Source organism: Mandrillus leucophaeus, unplaced genomic scaffold (genome assembly GCF_000951045.1).
Source record: "Mandrillus leucophaeus isolate KB7577 unplaced genomic scaffold, Mleu.le_1.0 Scaffold273, whole genome shotgun sequence".
Taxonomy (NCBI): Eukaryota; Metazoa; Chordata; class Mammalia; order Primates; family Cercopithecidae; genus Mandrillus; species Mandrillus leucophaeus.
Window position 1 is genome coordinate 1,208,808 of NW_012102843.1, and position 16,727 is coordinate 1,225,534.

Below are 16,727 nucleotides of genomic sequence, written 5' to 3' on the forward strand. Positions count from 1 at the left end.
ATCAGGCTGGCCTAAGTGCAGTGGTCTTTACAACTAATTGATCACAACCAGTTACAGATTTCTTTGCTACTTAACCACTCCCTCTGCTACACTGGACGAGCCTTTCTCAAAAAAAAAAAAAAAAAAAAAAAAAACCTTTTAATAAAAATAAAAATCATTATATGTATTTGCACTCAATTTTTAATCTTATTATATTTAGAACAAACTTATGCAACAGTTAAGTCCTTAAAATGATCTGAAAACAAAAACTCATGCAACAGTAATCTGTTAAGCCATTTATTTATAATTTATAACATCACTTACTTCTGTTTGCACATTTGATGAAGTATTTGACCAAACTACTGATTTCCTGCATCTTTTTCTGCCTGGAGGCTTGTGTTGAGGCTGATACATTTGGTTTTGCTATTCTCAGACATTCTGTTTCTTTATGAATATATTTCTGTAAAAATCTTCAAGAAAACAAAATACAATTTTAGAAACTCGTTGAATCCTTAAATTATAATAATTTCGAAAGCTGTTCATGCCATCACAAAGAGCAACTTTTAAACTACCTTGCTTAGATTACTATACCAGCTGAATAAAACAAATAAAACAATTAAATCTCTCTTTCAAGGCCTAACGCCTATAAGACCAATTTAATGTCTGGTTTGCAAAGCCCTTAATCTTCTATGACTTTCTACTGCTTTACTGCCTGCTTTCTAAATTTATCATTAAAAGCTCACAGTGCTAGTAAGGACCCTCTCAATCCTCTCTCAACTCCTTCTGTTATTCTGTACTGGATCTATCTCTTTCTTAGGCAGTTGGTAATGTTGCTAGCCATTAAATGACCCTGCCTAGAAGATACTCATAACTAGCCAGGAGTGCCAGGTACATATTTGACCTACCAGATCAGCTTATACAAAATAGTATTCATCTTCAGGTTATATTTGTTGTATTTAAAATAAACTAGAAAGCCAGAGGAAAAAGGGCATGTACGTTTCATTTTATATGCATTCAAATCTGCAACAATCTAATACCAAACAGGAGCTAAAAATAAAACAGAATCTGTCGTAAACACTGAAGGACAACTAAATACATACTCCCTCGTGACAACAAACGTTATTTCTAGTTTATTTAATACTCTCAGTATTTAAAATACTTTATTCATCTTTCCTAATTCTTACAATCTGTTTCTAGTTATAAATGGATTTCATGGTTGAAAATGATGTCTCAATGTAAAAATGCATCAACCCTGTTGGTTTAACTGATTGCTGTCCAGCAATCAGTTGTGTTTTTTCATTGTTTGAGGTTTTCTTTGTTTTTAACCAAATTCATGTACAAGTATTCCAATCTTCCTTTTACTTGTTTTATTACAATTTAACACGTGGCATTTACTTATAATCAGAGCAATATTTAAAGGTGTGAAAGTAATATCCAAACATTTATTATAATTTTTTTCTCTAATCTGAAATCTTGTGAACTAATTAAAATCAGAGAAATTCTCTCTCAATTTTGAGTGAGATATGTCTAAAACATTTTATTGAAGAAATAATTTATAATTTTTAAGTTTCTATACGAACAAGCTTTAAAAATTATGTTTTGGATAAATATTAAATGCCAAATTCATATGCAAGGCATAATAATATATAGGAAACAAAGACAAATGTTAAGACACACAAAAATAATATCACAACAGAAATAAATATGAAAGAGAAAAATGAAGACAGTAAAATAAATTTGAATAGAATACCTAAAAACAGCATCCCAATTCAAATATTTTCCTTGTTTGGAATCTGAATGCCGATCTAGATGTATAATTGTTTCAGGATCTCGAATCAGGCGCTTAAATTTCTCAACTTCTTTCTGAAAATAAAAAGGAAGTAATAATGGGTTACTAATCACACTTTTTCAAGGAAAAATTGAATTTAAGTAATTTACTACCTTTCGTTCTGTAGCTCTATCATGTTCTAGTTGACGGCAGCAAATAAGCAGATCATTAAGTGCTAGACTCATGGTTCACAATTTCAGAATACACATCACTGTCTGCAAAAAAAAAAAATAGGTATATATATGTATATGTATATATATGCGTATATACAGAGAGAGGTGTGAAAAAATGTGTATATATAATTATTTTATACTGCAATATTTATAGATTTAACCGTACAATTAGAAGCATATTCTCATCAAAGACACAATAATTTTTCTTAACATTTCCATATTTAAAATGAGATTTTCTTAAAATCTATACAAGCAATGCTGTAACACAAAAATGTTTGCCTTGCTTGCAGTGGTAGCAGGATTAAAATAAAAGTATAATTTACACTGGGTGCGGTGGCTCATGCCTGTAATCTCAGCACTTTGGGAGGCCAAGGTGGGAGGATCACAAGGTCAGGAGTTCAACCAACCTGGCCAACATGTTGAAACCCTGTCTCTACTAAAAATACAAAAATTAGCCGGGCTTGTTGTCACGCGCCTGTTATCCCAGCTACTCAGGAGGCTGAGGCAGGAGAATCGCTCGAACCCTGGAGGCAGAGCTTTCAGTGAGCAAAGATCGAGCCACAGTACTCCAGCCTGAGCGACAGAGGAAGACTCCATTGGGGTGGGAGACGGGGGAAGTATATTTACTTTTTATTACTCTGAGACCAAAGAAACATGACATTTAAATTCAGACATGAAAGATAAATGGAAAACAGCCAGGCAAATAAGGAAATGAGTACTCAAGAATTTAACATTGACAATGAATTGTTTAAAAGCACTCTTGGCTGGGCATGGTGGTGCATGCTTGTAGTCCCAGCTACTCAGGAGGCTGAGGCAGAATAATCACTTGTACCCGGGAGGCGGAGGTTGCAGTGAGCAGAGATCGCACTACTGCACTCCAGCCTGGTGACAGAGCAATACTACATCTCAAAGAAAAAAAAAAAGAAAAAAGCACTCTTGCTCATATGGAGAGATGTGTCATTTTGCTGAGCCAAAGGCTTAAAACATGCTTTGGAACTGATAAGTAGGAGGCTATCAGAGCTAGTAAGCTTTGCCTACCACTTCCATCTCGACTGGTAATTAAGGCTCTTATTTAACACATAACGATAGGAGTAAAATATTTCTGTTTTAAAAGGAAATTCTATGCTATGGTGGTATCCTTTGCAAATGTCAAGGATCAACTATATTTTACCATGTCTTGATTCCACTGTAGTAGCTCTCTTCTTTTGGGGGCTTCTGATATAATCAAACTCTCTTTTGATGTCCTTCAAAATAATCTAATAAGAACAGTATTTCAACATGGACACAAAGATGGGAAAAACTGACACTGGGGACTGTTTGAGGGACAGAGAGAGAGAGAGGTATGGCTTGAAGCGCTACTTATCAGGTACTATGCTCACTACCTGAGTGACAGGATCATTCGTACACCAAGCCTCAAAAACATGTAACAAACCCGCACATCTACCCCCAGAACCTAAAATAGAAAAGAAAAAAGAAACAGCATTCTGTTTTACTAGTTCTGATCTAAACCTTTATATGATACAAAGAAGTTTTTTTATTAGACTATGAATGTCTGTAAACAGAAAAAATACATATATTTATGTATATTATACCTACACATACTTACAACTCAAGATGTAAAAAGGTAAAGTCCTTCTCCTATCCATACATCTAAATTCTACTTAATCTTTCAAGATCAAGTATGTTTCTCTGTCCCGATTCAATCTCACAAAATCTCAAAATTGGGAGGAACTAAGAGAACAGGTCCAATCTTCCAATAAAGGAAGGAATGTCTCCTACAAAATGAATGCCCTGTCTTTGAATATTCTCAGTAAGAGCTGACTACCCGGGCCTGGCACAGTGGCTCATGCCTCTAATCCCAGCATTCTGGGAGGCCGAGGTGAGCATTTCACGAAGTCAGAAGTTCAAGATCAGCCAGCCTGGCCAACATGGTGAAACTCCGTCTCTACGAAAAATACAAAAATTAGCCAGGGGTGGTAGCACATGCCTGTAATGCTAGCCATTGGGGAGACTGAGGCAGGAGACTCACTTGAACCCAAGAAGCAGAAGTTGCAGTTAGCTGAGATCACACAATTGCACTCAGCCTGGGCAACAGAGAAAAACTCTGTCTCAAAAAAAAAAAAGAGCTGACTACCCATTTTATTAGCAGACGGCTCTGATTCTCTTCTCCTTTTGTATTCACTGGTGGTTCTTCTGACCTCCCCATCCCCCAACACTATGACAACCTCCACTTTACTCTGCTATAGATTACAGATTGTTATTTGAGTCCTTTTCATTTGATTATATACTTCCTGTGAACAAGTATTATCATTTTTGTTTTTCTATTCCTTATGGTTTTATCTAGGAATTTTCTTACTTCTTCAATTTCAGTTTAAAGCCCTCTTGAAGTCAATAAGGAAAATGAAGCTGGTAATGTAACCAACGAAAATACCTTAGCAATATCCAAAGAACCATAAGGGCTAGCACCTTTATTCCTAAATATACTAAAGATTTGACACTTCCCGGAAGAGGCAGCCCTAAACTTGACTTTTTTTTTCCCCATGGTGTGACTTCTTTGAACTTGTTTTTCTTACCTTCAGTTTCTTAATGATTACTTTGAAGAAAACAAAACAGTTCAGTATTATCTACATAAACAGAAGATGTTCATTCACTGATACATGCAAACAATGTTTACTACGTATAGCTAGACAAATAATGAACTAAACAGATACAAATCCTACCCTCATGGAGTCATATCTGGGCAGCAGAGTGACAGTAAACAAGTAAACTGATAAATCAATGCATAATTCCAAATTGTGATGTATGCCTCTGAGGAAACAAAAATACAGTGATAGAAAATAACTGTAGAGAGGATCATTTTAGATAAATTGTCAGGGAACATATCTCAGAGGAGTTTATAACAAAGCCAAGATCTGAACTAACTGGTGCCAAACCAAAAAAGGGCTAGAGGACCAACACATCAGGGAAGGAAACTAGCACAGCCAAAGGGTTCTACAATGTAAAAGCACACAGTATGTTGGTGGAACTGAAAGAAGGCAGAGAAACTATTAGGTAATCAACTAGAGTATGAATGTCACCACATAAAGATGAACTTCATTTATACATTAATCCAGAATATCTAGGTTCCACTCAAGGTTCAAATGAAAAGATACAGATTTCCTACTTCCTACGAGCCTCTGAATTGACGGATTCAGTGTTCCTTTTTTGATCTCAACCAAGTTGACCCCTTTGCAGAACTTGTCAATGACGCTTATATCCCATCTTCCTAGAAATAACTCTGCCCTTGGCATGTCATTCTTTTCTAGTGCTAAGGAGTGTGGCCTCTGTAGTCAGATTGTATTAGTTCAAATACTGGTTCAGCCACTTACAAACCGTATAATCTAGAGCAAGTTCACTAATCTCTTCAAACCTCAGTTTCTCAATGAGAAAAGGAAAAACAATACTAGTACCTACCTCTATGAGTTCCTGTAAGGACCCATATACATGCTTACAGTGCCTGAAACACAGCAAATGTTAGCGATGATCATATTCTCTTCCTTTATGACTGTTTCGAAAGTCTCCTGATAGCTCTTCTTCCGCTCATACCTCAAAGAACAGTTTTGTTTTCTTGGTCTCATCCATTCCTACGACTTCAGCAGTTGAAAACCCACAAAATATATTTCATAAAATATATTTCATTCAATACCAGACCTCACTCTGGAGCTTCAGGGTCCTTCTACACTTTGTGCCTTTACACGCATTTTTCCTTCCATCTGGAAGGCTTCTACCATCTGCCAAGGTAACACTGCGAGGTCTCACCACAAACTGAATTGATAGTCTCAGGCTGAGTTTGCAGAGAACCAAAGTCACTCCTCTACCATCAGAGTACTCCCCTATCACATACATTATCATCTATTGTAGTTGTCTTTCTACTTATCTGTACCTGGTAACAACAGTAGCTAACGCTCACGAGTGCTCACCGCAGGTCAAGATTATCTCACTTATCTTCACAAGACAGTAGAGCGAAGTCACACGAGTGACAGTCAGAATTCCAACTCCAGCCATATGCTTCCAGAGCCCAAGCTCTTAACCGCAAGGCTGAAGTTGAAATATCAATCAATGCTCGCTGACTAAAAGTACTAAATACGAGAGAGAGATCAAAAGATGACTAGTCAAGTCGCGTAGTTAAATCTGAACCCTAAGGTGACACGAAAAGAGGATGAGCAGGAGCGAGGGTTCAATTCAGGGCGTTTAAAAGGATGAGGTTATTGGCCAAGTCCGCTAGGAACCCGAAGAGAGGCCGGGAAAGATGGAGTGAGGAGAGGAGTCAAGGGAAAGATGGAGTGAGGAGAGGAGTCAAGGGCCCCTCTGGAGGGGTGCATGAGATTGGGGGTCTAGGGAGAGGACAAACTGGATCGCATGCGACTGAATTTTCCAACGCAGGAGCCTCTGCGTTGCCTCTGCGCCCCTACCGTTGTACTCGGAAGGTCAAAGTGGTATCAACCACAGCGATGGCTGCAGCGCAGATCCCGGCTCTTTTCGCCTCCTCCCGCGGGGACGGCTTCTTTTCTCCGTTAGCCACGCAGGTACCTACTCCCGCTTCCGGTTCAAACCCTGCGTGACTGCACAGCGCCCACCTCTGGAAGAAGAAGCAGGGCCGAGCGGCGGCAGAGCACGGTGTGCCCATGCGCGCCAAGCATCACGCGGTCTCCGCGCTCAAAACACTCCCTCAAAACATCCGGCCCGTCGGAGCAAATGCGCCTGCGCCCCGTCCACCAATGGCCAGCGACCTAGCGTTTGCGGCTCCCCCTTCGGCTCGGGCTCCGGGGTTCTCACCCACCGTCCTCACCCTCCTCATCTCCGCCCCTCCAAGTCTGAGGACGGAAGTGACGACAGTTCCAAAGGCGAACGGAGGCGGGTTTCATTTCGGCGCCTTTCTTTCTCTGGCAGAAGCGATTGGCTGGCGTAAAGCGAAAGAGGCGGGACAAATTGCCGCGGGTTCAGTACCGCCACTGGAACCGGGAGATGCGGCGCAGGAGCTGTCGCTGTGTTTGCTTTAACCTGAGTCTTGTTCCTTATTGTGGTTCCTGCTGCGGTTTTGATCATGTTGTTACCCTCGGACGTAGCCCGGCTTGTATTGGGTAAGCGCGGGCTCGGGAAGGAGAGTTATTGGACCCGGCTATGCCGGACACAAGGACCTTTGAGGCCAAAGGTTTTCCCTGGGTGGGGAAGCTTTGGGGTTTTGCCTCCCAGCTTACAAGTTGAGACTGGCGGTGATTCTTCGTCACTCGGAGGTTCTAGGCAGTTTAAGCCTCTTTGTATGTAGATGCTTCTCTCTTCAGAGGCTGCGTGGCGAGGGGAAGGCCGAGGGGGGAAGCTCGAGGTGCAACACCTGGGGCCGGATTCGGAGGGAAAGTCAGGCCTCCACAGTTAATTAGGACCCCTGAAAGAGCGTTTGTCTGCATGACGGACGGGTTGCGTGTGCTTTAACCTTGGGCGCACTTTCCGTGGTTCATTGCTGGGACCAAAATAGGGCAAAGAGGGACTTCCCCGGCCCCCCATCTTTGTAGGGAGACCTTCCTGGCGCCCTTTTAATTACCCGCCCTTATGACTACGAATTTGGGAGTAAGGGTGATCTTCCTTCTCCATCCTCCACGCAATACGTCGTCCAGTGTAGAGGTGTGAAATGCCACTTGCATATTTTAAAACAGCAATTCCTATACCTTTGATCAGCAAAAAATTTCAGAGGGTTAATTGCCTTAAATTAGTTGAATGTTTTCTAGCCCTAGTTTTACCTTCATTTGAGGAGGGGTGGTTTGTGGGTCACTTGTTTGTCAGGGTGTATTGTCTGTGTGAGAGACGGGTTTTGTTGTTTGTCCCTTGAAAGAATAAAGAGGATTGTACTACAGGGGACGAGAGTCACGTAAAGCTCAAAACCCGAGCCAGTGATTTACAGACGTCGTATGCGACGTCCTTAAAAGTAAATGGCAAGCATCTGTGATGAAACCTCCCGTAGTATTCGCAGCCATTACTACCATTATTTTATTGTTCGGAAAACCCATTTGTCTTGTGCCTCTTTTAAATGCCCAGCGCTGTCCACAAAAATGTTATTTGCGCAGGGCTCTTGATAAGCACATTTTGCAGGAAACGTTAAACGGAAATGGTTCCACCATCCATTTTTGAAGAAACTAATGACAAGTTTAAACTAATGTTTTGTTAATATCTGGTTAATCTTTTGCTTAAGAATTCTGAGTTTTGGCAGTTTGGTAATCTAGTTGAGTTTCGGTAACTGTAGTCTTAAACATGATTTCTCAGCCTCAGTACTGTTAACATTTTGGGCCTCATCATTCTTTATTGTGGGGAGCTATCCTGTGCTCAAACATTGTAGGATGTTTAGCAGCATTCCTGGCTTCTATTCACTAGTTTACAGTAGGACACCCATTCCCCACCCTGCCCTTACCCAGTTGTGATTAGGGAAAACGTCTGTAGGTGTTGCTAGTATGTCCCCTGGAGGGCAGAATCATCCCTAGTTAAGAAAGTCCTAAGAAAGCAGTATCATTTTCTAATTGAAATAATTCGCATCAATTTGTGAGTATTCTTTCTCCACAAACCGGCTACTCTGCTGACTTCCTGCTTTTCATTTAATGGACGAAAAACGCCAGCCATGGTTTTCTTACCTTAAAAATCTTTGTCATTCACATTCCATTTTCACTGCCACCAGTCCCGCAATGTGCCTGCCATTACTTCTCTTTTGGACTTCTGTCATGGCTTCCTAGATAGTTGTCCTTGCAATTCATTTTATTTACTGCTGTCACAAATCTACCTGAAGCGTTCACACTATACCTTTTATTCTGAAAGTTGATATAATTCTGTTCTTACTAAAAATTTCAAATGTGCAGGAGTATACAATACAAAAAAAAGCCTCCCCATGCCTAATGCTCTTACTTTTGTTATTTATCGTTATACATCTTAAATATATATATATCGTGTATATCTTTCTCATATCAGGTTTATTATTTACTCATGATTCTTCTATCAGTACCCCCTCCCCATCTTCAGCTCCTCTTGTTATTGGCCCCTTCATAATGTTTTTTCCAGCAAATCTTTGGGTGCTTAATGTGTTCCAAACACTGCCAGTTGCTGAACATAGAGAAGTAAGTTTTCTCCCCTTAGTGTTCAGATAATTATGGTTTTTTAACTCTTAAACACACACACAAAAACACTTTTCTAGACCCCAGTAGACATTAGACACAAACAGGACATTCTGTCTGATGTTCTGTGTCACCCTTTCACAAGTCAAATGTATTCAAAGAACAAAGAATTCCGTTAGTTGCTGTTCTTCACCTACTTTTTATCCTTCAGGATACTGCACTCTGACTTTTGCATCTCACTACTCCACTTAAGTAGCCCTTGTTGCCTTGTTGGGATTTTACAAAATGTATGGGCCAGAATACATCAAAGTGTTGTTTATTGCCTCTGGGCCATCAGTTCAGTTTTTATCCGTTTATTCAAGGTGATCTGTGGAACTGATCCTACTTACCTCTCCAGCTTGATCTCAACTTCTTAACATCTACTTTATGCTACAGACGTGCCAAACGAATTGAAGTTTCTTGGGATATTCTTATATGTATTCTACTTCTCTTTGTCTTCCCAGTACATTTGCATTCAAGGTTCAGGTCACACCTGATCTCTGAAACTTCATTCAGCAAGTACAGTTAGTACTTTCTTAAATGTTGCCACAGCATTGTACTTCTGTTACAACCTTATCATGTCTTATTGTAGCTGTGTGTTTACTTTTTTTGATAAAATATACATAACAAAATTCACCATTTTAAAATGTATAGTTCTTAAAGCCGAAAACAATGAGTTTGTTGTTGTTGTTGTTGTTGTTGTTTTTAGTGTACAGATCAGTAGTGTTAATTGTATTGATATTGTTCTGCAACCATCACTACCATCAGTTTCTGGAACTTTTTCATCTTCCCAATTTGAAACTTGCTTTTTTGTTTTATTAGTAGTCTTAGTCATGGATGAATGGACAAGCTTCAGGAGTTCTGGGAGTCCCCAAAATTATCATCTGTAAAGGTTTTCTTAAATAGATTTGTTACCTTCTGTATGAGACAGTATGCATTAAAAAAAATAGAAACCACTCTGAGTATTTAACATGGAAAGATTTAATGAGAGAATTGGTTACACTGGTGAGAGAAAAACTAAGACGCCCAGCAGCTTATAACTAAGGCATCTCAGTGGTTAGTGACAGTAGGAAGCCACTATGCTAATGATAAGAGGCTGAGTTGACTGTGTGGAACATGGAAGACTTGCCTGATGAGGGGATGGTAGTCATAGAGGAGACTACTGAGGCAGAAAGGGAATGGGGGGAAAATGTGGCTGCTTCCTCCTGCCCTCCAGCCTCCCACCAGTGCTTCCTATTTACTGAGCCCAGTCAGTAGCAGGCTGACAGAAGAGCTTGGGGAACATTGCCTATACAGAGTCAAGCTTTATGTCATAGAGTCGAGAGCAACAAAAGAGTCAAGAACATATTTGAAGTCGAACAGGACCAGAACTGACACACCCCTAACAGGTCAAGAGCTGCTGGTTCTATTCACCTTTATATCACCAAAACATAGATATTTAATAAAACATTTGCAAAAGTATGGCTGTAATTATGACACTCCCCTTTGTTTATTGAATAATATATGTACTCCTTGCTGTCTAAAACTTTTCATGATCCTTACCCGTTTTGTCTTTTCTGTTGTATCTCCAACTCTTCCCCTTCATAAACTTTGTGCTGCATCCAAACTGGACATGTTCCCCAAATATGCTTGCATATATGCTTTCTGTCAGCTTCTTTGGGATTCCCAGCCATCCTTCAGAACTCATCTGCACCTTCAAACGTCACATAATTTCCAAGCTTAGTAGTGGTTTCTCCAGCCCCTCCCTTCTCATGAAGTAAATCAGCTCTATTTTCTTACCATTTTTGCTTTGCATCACAGTTATTTGTGTATATATCTTCTATCTCCAAGTAAGTTGTAACTTTATAGACAGAAACCTTGTCCCTGTTATTTGTGGATCTAGTAATATAAGGCACCATAAGATAAGGCTTCCTAAGAATTATTTGCGTGCTTAAAGGACGTTAAATTACTAATCTTTCTAGGGAAATAGTAGAATATGTGAAGGAGATGTTTTCACATAGCGTGCTTTACTATCTCTTGTTTGCTTTAAACCTCTCTTTTTATCTTTCCCTCTCTACAAGTAGGAAGAAAAAATACTCTTCATATAGTTAGGATTTTATCCTTTCTTCTCTTTTTCAGTTGTGTTTCCCCTTCAATTTATTTAGTTACTCATTACCACCTCCACTTTTTTAAAAGTAGGCTGAAGATAGTATTATGTTAAGAAAGAAACTCAGGCATGCTTTCTTACCTATTCAGGCACCTTTGTCAGTAAGTTTACACAAAAAAAATACATTTCTTTTATTCTTAAGTTGTTTTTAGGAATAAAAGGAAAAAACGGTAATAACTAATATTAGTTATAGGATAACCATTTGTATAATACTGATAAGAGATGATTAGTGCCTAGTTTGTACTTTCTGTTTTATTAATTTATTTATTGAGGTGGAGTTTCACTCTTGTCATCCAGACTGGAGTTCAGCAGCGAGATCTCGGCTCACTGCGACCTCTGCCTCCCGGGTTCAAGTAATTCTCCTGCCTCAGCCTCCCAAGTAGCTGGGATTACAGGCGCTCGCCACCACGCCCAGCTAATTTTTGTATTTTTAGTAGAGATGAGGTTTCACCATGTTGGCCAGGCTGGTCTGGGACTCCTCACTTCAGGTGATCCGCTCGCCTTGGCCTCCCAAATGCTGGGATTACAGCCATGAGCCACTGTGCCAGGCCTGTATTTTCATCATGTTTGGATTTTCACTCATCTAACATCTGAGATTTAGAATTAATTTGTGCCTAAATTTCCCATTACCTGACTGAGAATTGGTTATAGTCAGATACTTAATGATGATAAATAAACATTTTGTAGGCAGATACTAATCATATATATATAGTAAGGCCTAATTTAATAGGTTTAATAGGTTCAATAGGATCTTGAAAACTGCAACTTTAAGCAAAATGATATATAATCTAACTAATTTTACCATAGGCTAACTGATACATACAAGAATTTCTTCAGCATATTTTTGGTCACAAAAATATCACCACACTTGTAAATAAAGTCCAAAACACTTCTAATACTAAACATTGAAATAAATGTAAGCTATACATACATTTAAGAAGGATTAATAAAAACAAGATAATTACTTACCCAATTAGTCCAGTTCAAGGTTGCAGGTAGCTAGAGCCTATCCCAGCAGCTTAGGATGCAAGACAGGAACTAACCCTGGGCAGGATGTCATTCTGTTGAAGGGAGCACTCCCACACCCACATACATTCACTCATGCTCACACTGTAATAATTTAGACACACCAGTTAACAACATACACATCTTTGGAGTGTGGGAAGAAACTGGTGTACCTGGAGAAAACCCATGCATGCATGGGGAAAATGTGTAAACTCCATATATAACAGTGTCCTCGGCCAGAAATTGATTTTTTTCCCTCATCAGCAATATAACAAAAACATTGAACAAAATGATGGTATTTGAGGACTTGGTATATGATGATCAATGAACATGAGAGTAGTCAACTATGTACTACATTATTTTGGAACTTTTGGGACACAGCTAAACCAGAATACATCAAGTCTAATCTAAAATGAGAACTAAAGATTGCCAAAGTTGAGTATATTTTTAAGAGCAGAAGATAATGTATCCTAGATGTTACTATTTTGAGATGCATTATAACTTAAACACTTATTATAGAAGTAATCTATCCTTTAACAGTCTCATCTCGTGTGTGCTATACAGAGATATAATGTTTTATGAAATGCCATGAATTATCTGTGATGATTCCTTTCCAGGTTACGCTAGCACAAATGACAGTATTTTTCTGAAAAAAGTTAACTGTATCGCTGTATTCTGTCTAGGGCATTGTTTCTCAACGTTTATTTCATTACACAGCTTTAAGGAACCTTCTTAGGCTTTTTTTTTTTCCCTGACCCTCCTCCCTACATGAAATTTTAATGTTTTAGTGTCATGAATATATTGTATATGTTTATATATCGTGTATATCTGTGATTATGCATAAAAAGAGGGAGGGAGATTTTCTTCATTGCTCCCTGTCCCAGAACCAATTTTCACCCTCTTAGGGCAGTATCACTCCTTATGAGAATGCATGGTCTAGGGGACAGCAAATCTACTTTAAGGTAGATACAAATCTACTGCAAATCTATAGTATATTTTAATACCACCATCTATCAGAAGTCTCCAAGTGACTGAATGCATCTAGGGTGATAAGTACTTGAAACTCCACCACGAAAGGGAAGTATATTTGAGATCTTCAATTTAAATCTTGAAGCATATGAGGAAAAAGCTCCAACTGTCCTAATTTCAAGGTGATTCTAATAGTTCATAGATGTTGTAAATTTTTGTGTTTACAAAAAGCTAGTAACAGCTAACTCACCTATTCCAAATATTATAATTGTCAGAAAGCCAGCCATCATAAAAATTACTTTTCAGCCAGCTGTAGTTTTCACAAAAAGGGAAGAAAACGTTGCAGTGTATCTTTGATCTAATTAATTTCACATCTGTGGGTTGATGTTCAATGACAGAAAGATTGAAGTCATGTTACCTGAGATAAAGCTTTCTTCAGATATCCAAATGTTTTCTCCAAAACACAATGCCGTCGGGTTTTGATGTGTATATTTGTTTGTTTCTTCTTATTAGCAAGAGGTTGGAAAACATTCATCCACTACAAGTAGAGAGTGGTGAGTTGATTCCCAAATCACAGCTAGGGTGTTGCCTGTAATGAGATGACCATATTCTTGCCCTTTGCTTTTTAAAACCTTGGTGTAGAATGACTTCGTAGGCCATCTTATTAGTTTTTTCACCTGTTGGACCTGGTTAAAGGTAGAGTTCCAGGTGAAGAGAGTAGAACCTTATAAAGTTGGAAGATATCTTAGAAATAATTTCTTTTTTTATCTTTTAAGTTCAGGGGTACATGTGCAAGTTTGTTATATAGGTAAACTTATGTCATAGGGGTTTGTTGTACGTGTTATTTCATCACCCAGGTGTTAAGCCTAGAACCCATTAGTTATTTTTCCTGATCCTCTGCCTCCCACCCTTCACCATCCAGTAGGCCCCAGTGTGTGTTCTTCCCTCTATGTGCACATGCGTTCCTATCATTTAGTTCCCACTTACAGTTTTAGTAGCTAACAAATACTTATTGACAATTATGCCAGCACTGAGATAAGTGTACTTCAAAGGAAAGTGTAAGGGAATACTTATAAATATTAAGTAATACCTGTAAGGGAATATTTAGTAGTGGGGAATAGGGAGTAATTTTACTAAACTGTGAAGAATGAGTTGAAGATAGCTAGGCTGAGAAAAGATAGCTGCCCAAGCAAAGGAAATAGAATATACAGTGGCCTTGAAACACAGTCAATGGTATATCTGTGGGACTGAAAGACCAGTTTGGCTGGAAGCAATAGAATGGCAAAACATAGGCTGAAGAGGAAAGTAGGGTATGAAGCAAGTAGAACCTCATACGATACGTTAAAAATTTGGAATCATAGGCCGGGTGCAGTGGTTCACGCGTGTAATCCCAGCACTTTGGGAGGCCTAGGCAGGCAAATCACCTAAGGTCAGGAGTTCCAGACCAGCCTGGCCAACATGGCAAAACCCTGTCTCTACTAAAAATATAAAAATTAGCCAGGCATGGTGGCAGGCGTCTGTAATCCCAGCTACTTGGGAGGCTGAGGCAGGAGAATCACTTGAACCTGGGAGGCAGAAGTTGCAGTGAGCCAGGATCGCACCATTGTGCTCCAGCGTGGGTGACAAGAGCAGGACTCCAACTAAAAAAAAGAATTGGAATCATATTTTTTTCATCGAGATACAATGCACATACTACAAAATATAAAATTGGTTGGTTTTCAGGGTATAAAAATCCAGGATATTTGTGGATTCATAATGCGCAGATATCACCACTTATTTCAATATTTCCATCACTCCAAAGAGAATCCTTATACTGTTAGGTCACTTCCAATTCCCCATTCCCCTGTCCTCTGCCAACCACAAATCTACTTTCTATATCTATACATTTGCCTTGCCTGGACATTGCACATTAATAAAATAGAATGTTTGGCTTTTTGTGTCTGACTTTCACATAGCATAGTGTTTTCAGCATTATTCCATGTTGTAGCTTTTTATAGCTGAATATTTCATTATATGAATATGCCATATTTTGTTTGTCCATTCATTAATGGACACTGTTATGTAGAATGCAGGCCAGGTGTAATGGCTCACCCTGTAATCCCAACGCTTGGGAGGCCAAGGCAGGAGAATTGCTGGAAGCCAGGAGAGCGAGACCAGCCTGGGCAGCATACTGAGACACCCCATCTCTACCAATAAATAAGTAATTAGCTGGGCATTTGTTTGGTGGTACATGCCTCTAGTCCTAGCTACTGGGGCGGCTGAAGTGGGAGGATCAACCCAGGAGTTCAAGATTGTAGTGAGCTATGATTGTGCCACTCTGCTCCAGCCTGGGTGACAGAGTAAGACTCCGTCTGTGAAAAAAAATAAACTGACCATAAATGTTTGGATTCTATGCTTCAGAATTGACTAGATAAATAAGAAAAGAAAGGTCTGGATTTTTTATTTTGTTCCACTAATTTATGTGTCTTAACCTCATGCCACTATATCGTCTTGATTACTGTAGCTTTATAGTAAATTTTGAAATTGATAAGTGTAAGTGCTTCAACTTTTTCTTCATTTTCAAGAATTATTTTGGCTATTCCAGCCCCCTTGTATTACCTTATGAGTTTTAGGATCAGTTTGTCAATTTCTGCACAAAAGGCAGTTGAGATTATTATAGGAATTGTGGTGAATGTATAGGTGAATTTTGGGAGTATTGAATTTTTAACAGTATTGAACCTTTCGGTCCATGAACACAGTAGGTCTTTGCATGGATGTAGGTCTTTACATTCCTCCATTGATGTTTTCCAGTTTTTAGTATGCAAGTCCTTTACTTTTGTTAAACTTATTCCTAAGTATTTTATTTCTTTTGATGCTATTGTAGCTAGCATTACACTCTTAATTTTTGGTTGTTCATTGCGATTGATTGACTTTTATATATTCATTGTATGTTCTGCAACCTTGTTGAAGTCATTTATTAGCTCTAATAGTTTTTGTTTTGTTTTGTTTTTGAGACAGAGTTTAGCTCTTGTTGCCCAGGCTGGAGTGTAATGGCTCAATCTCGACTCACCACAACCTCTGCTTCCCGGGTTCAAGTGATTCTCCTGCCTCGGCCTCCGGAGTAGCTGGGATTACAGGCATGCGTCACCTTGCCCAGCTAATTTTGTATTTTTAGTAGAGCCAGGGTTTCTCCGTGTTGGTCAGGCTGGTCTTGAACTCCCGACCTCAGGTGATTTGCCGGCCTCGGGCTCCCAAAGTGCTGGATTACAGGCATGAGCCACCATGCCTGGCCTAGGGAGGTTTCTTCTCTTTTTTGAAACAGAGTCTCGCTCTGTTGCCCAGACTGGAGTGAGGTGGCACCATCTCGGGTCATTGCAACCTCCATCTCTCTGGTTAAAGTGATTCCCCTGCCTCAGCCTCTGTAGTAGCTGGGATTAAGGTGGACGACACCATACCCGACTCATTTTTTTGTATTTTTA

At 39.3% G+C, this 16,727-nt stretch overlaps 2 protein-coding genes across 2 annotated transcripts in view; one reads left to right on the forward strand and one right to left on the reverse strand.

Moving 5' to 3' along the window:
- The window catches only part of ATM (ATM serine/threonine kinase), a 178,344-nt gene extending 171,559 nt beyond the window's left edge, over positions 1-6,785 (reverse strand). The window contains exons 1-4 of the mRNA XM_011984759.1: positions 6,432-6,785; positions 1,921-2,022; positions 1,730-1,842; positions 304-449 (exon numbers count right to left, since the gene is read on the reverse strand). Of these exons, the coding sequence (XP_011840149.1) occupies positions 304-449; positions 1,730-1,842; positions 1,921-1,992 (331 nt within the window). The 5' untranslated portion in view covers positions 1,993-2,022; positions 6,432-6,785. The remainder of the gene's footprint in view (positions 1-303; positions 450-1,729; positions 1,843-1,920; positions 2,023-6,431) is intronic.
- A 204-nt stretch (positions 6,786-6,989) lies between these two features.
- The window catches only part of NPAT (nuclear protein, ataxia-telangiectasia locus), a 106,690-nt gene continuing 96,952 nt past the window's right edge, over positions 6,990-16,727 (forward strand). The window contains exon 1 of the mRNA XM_011984760.1: positions 6,990-7,100. The gene's annotated coding sequence lies outside the window, so the exon portion shown is untranslated. The remainder of the gene's footprint in view (positions 7,101-16,727) is intronic.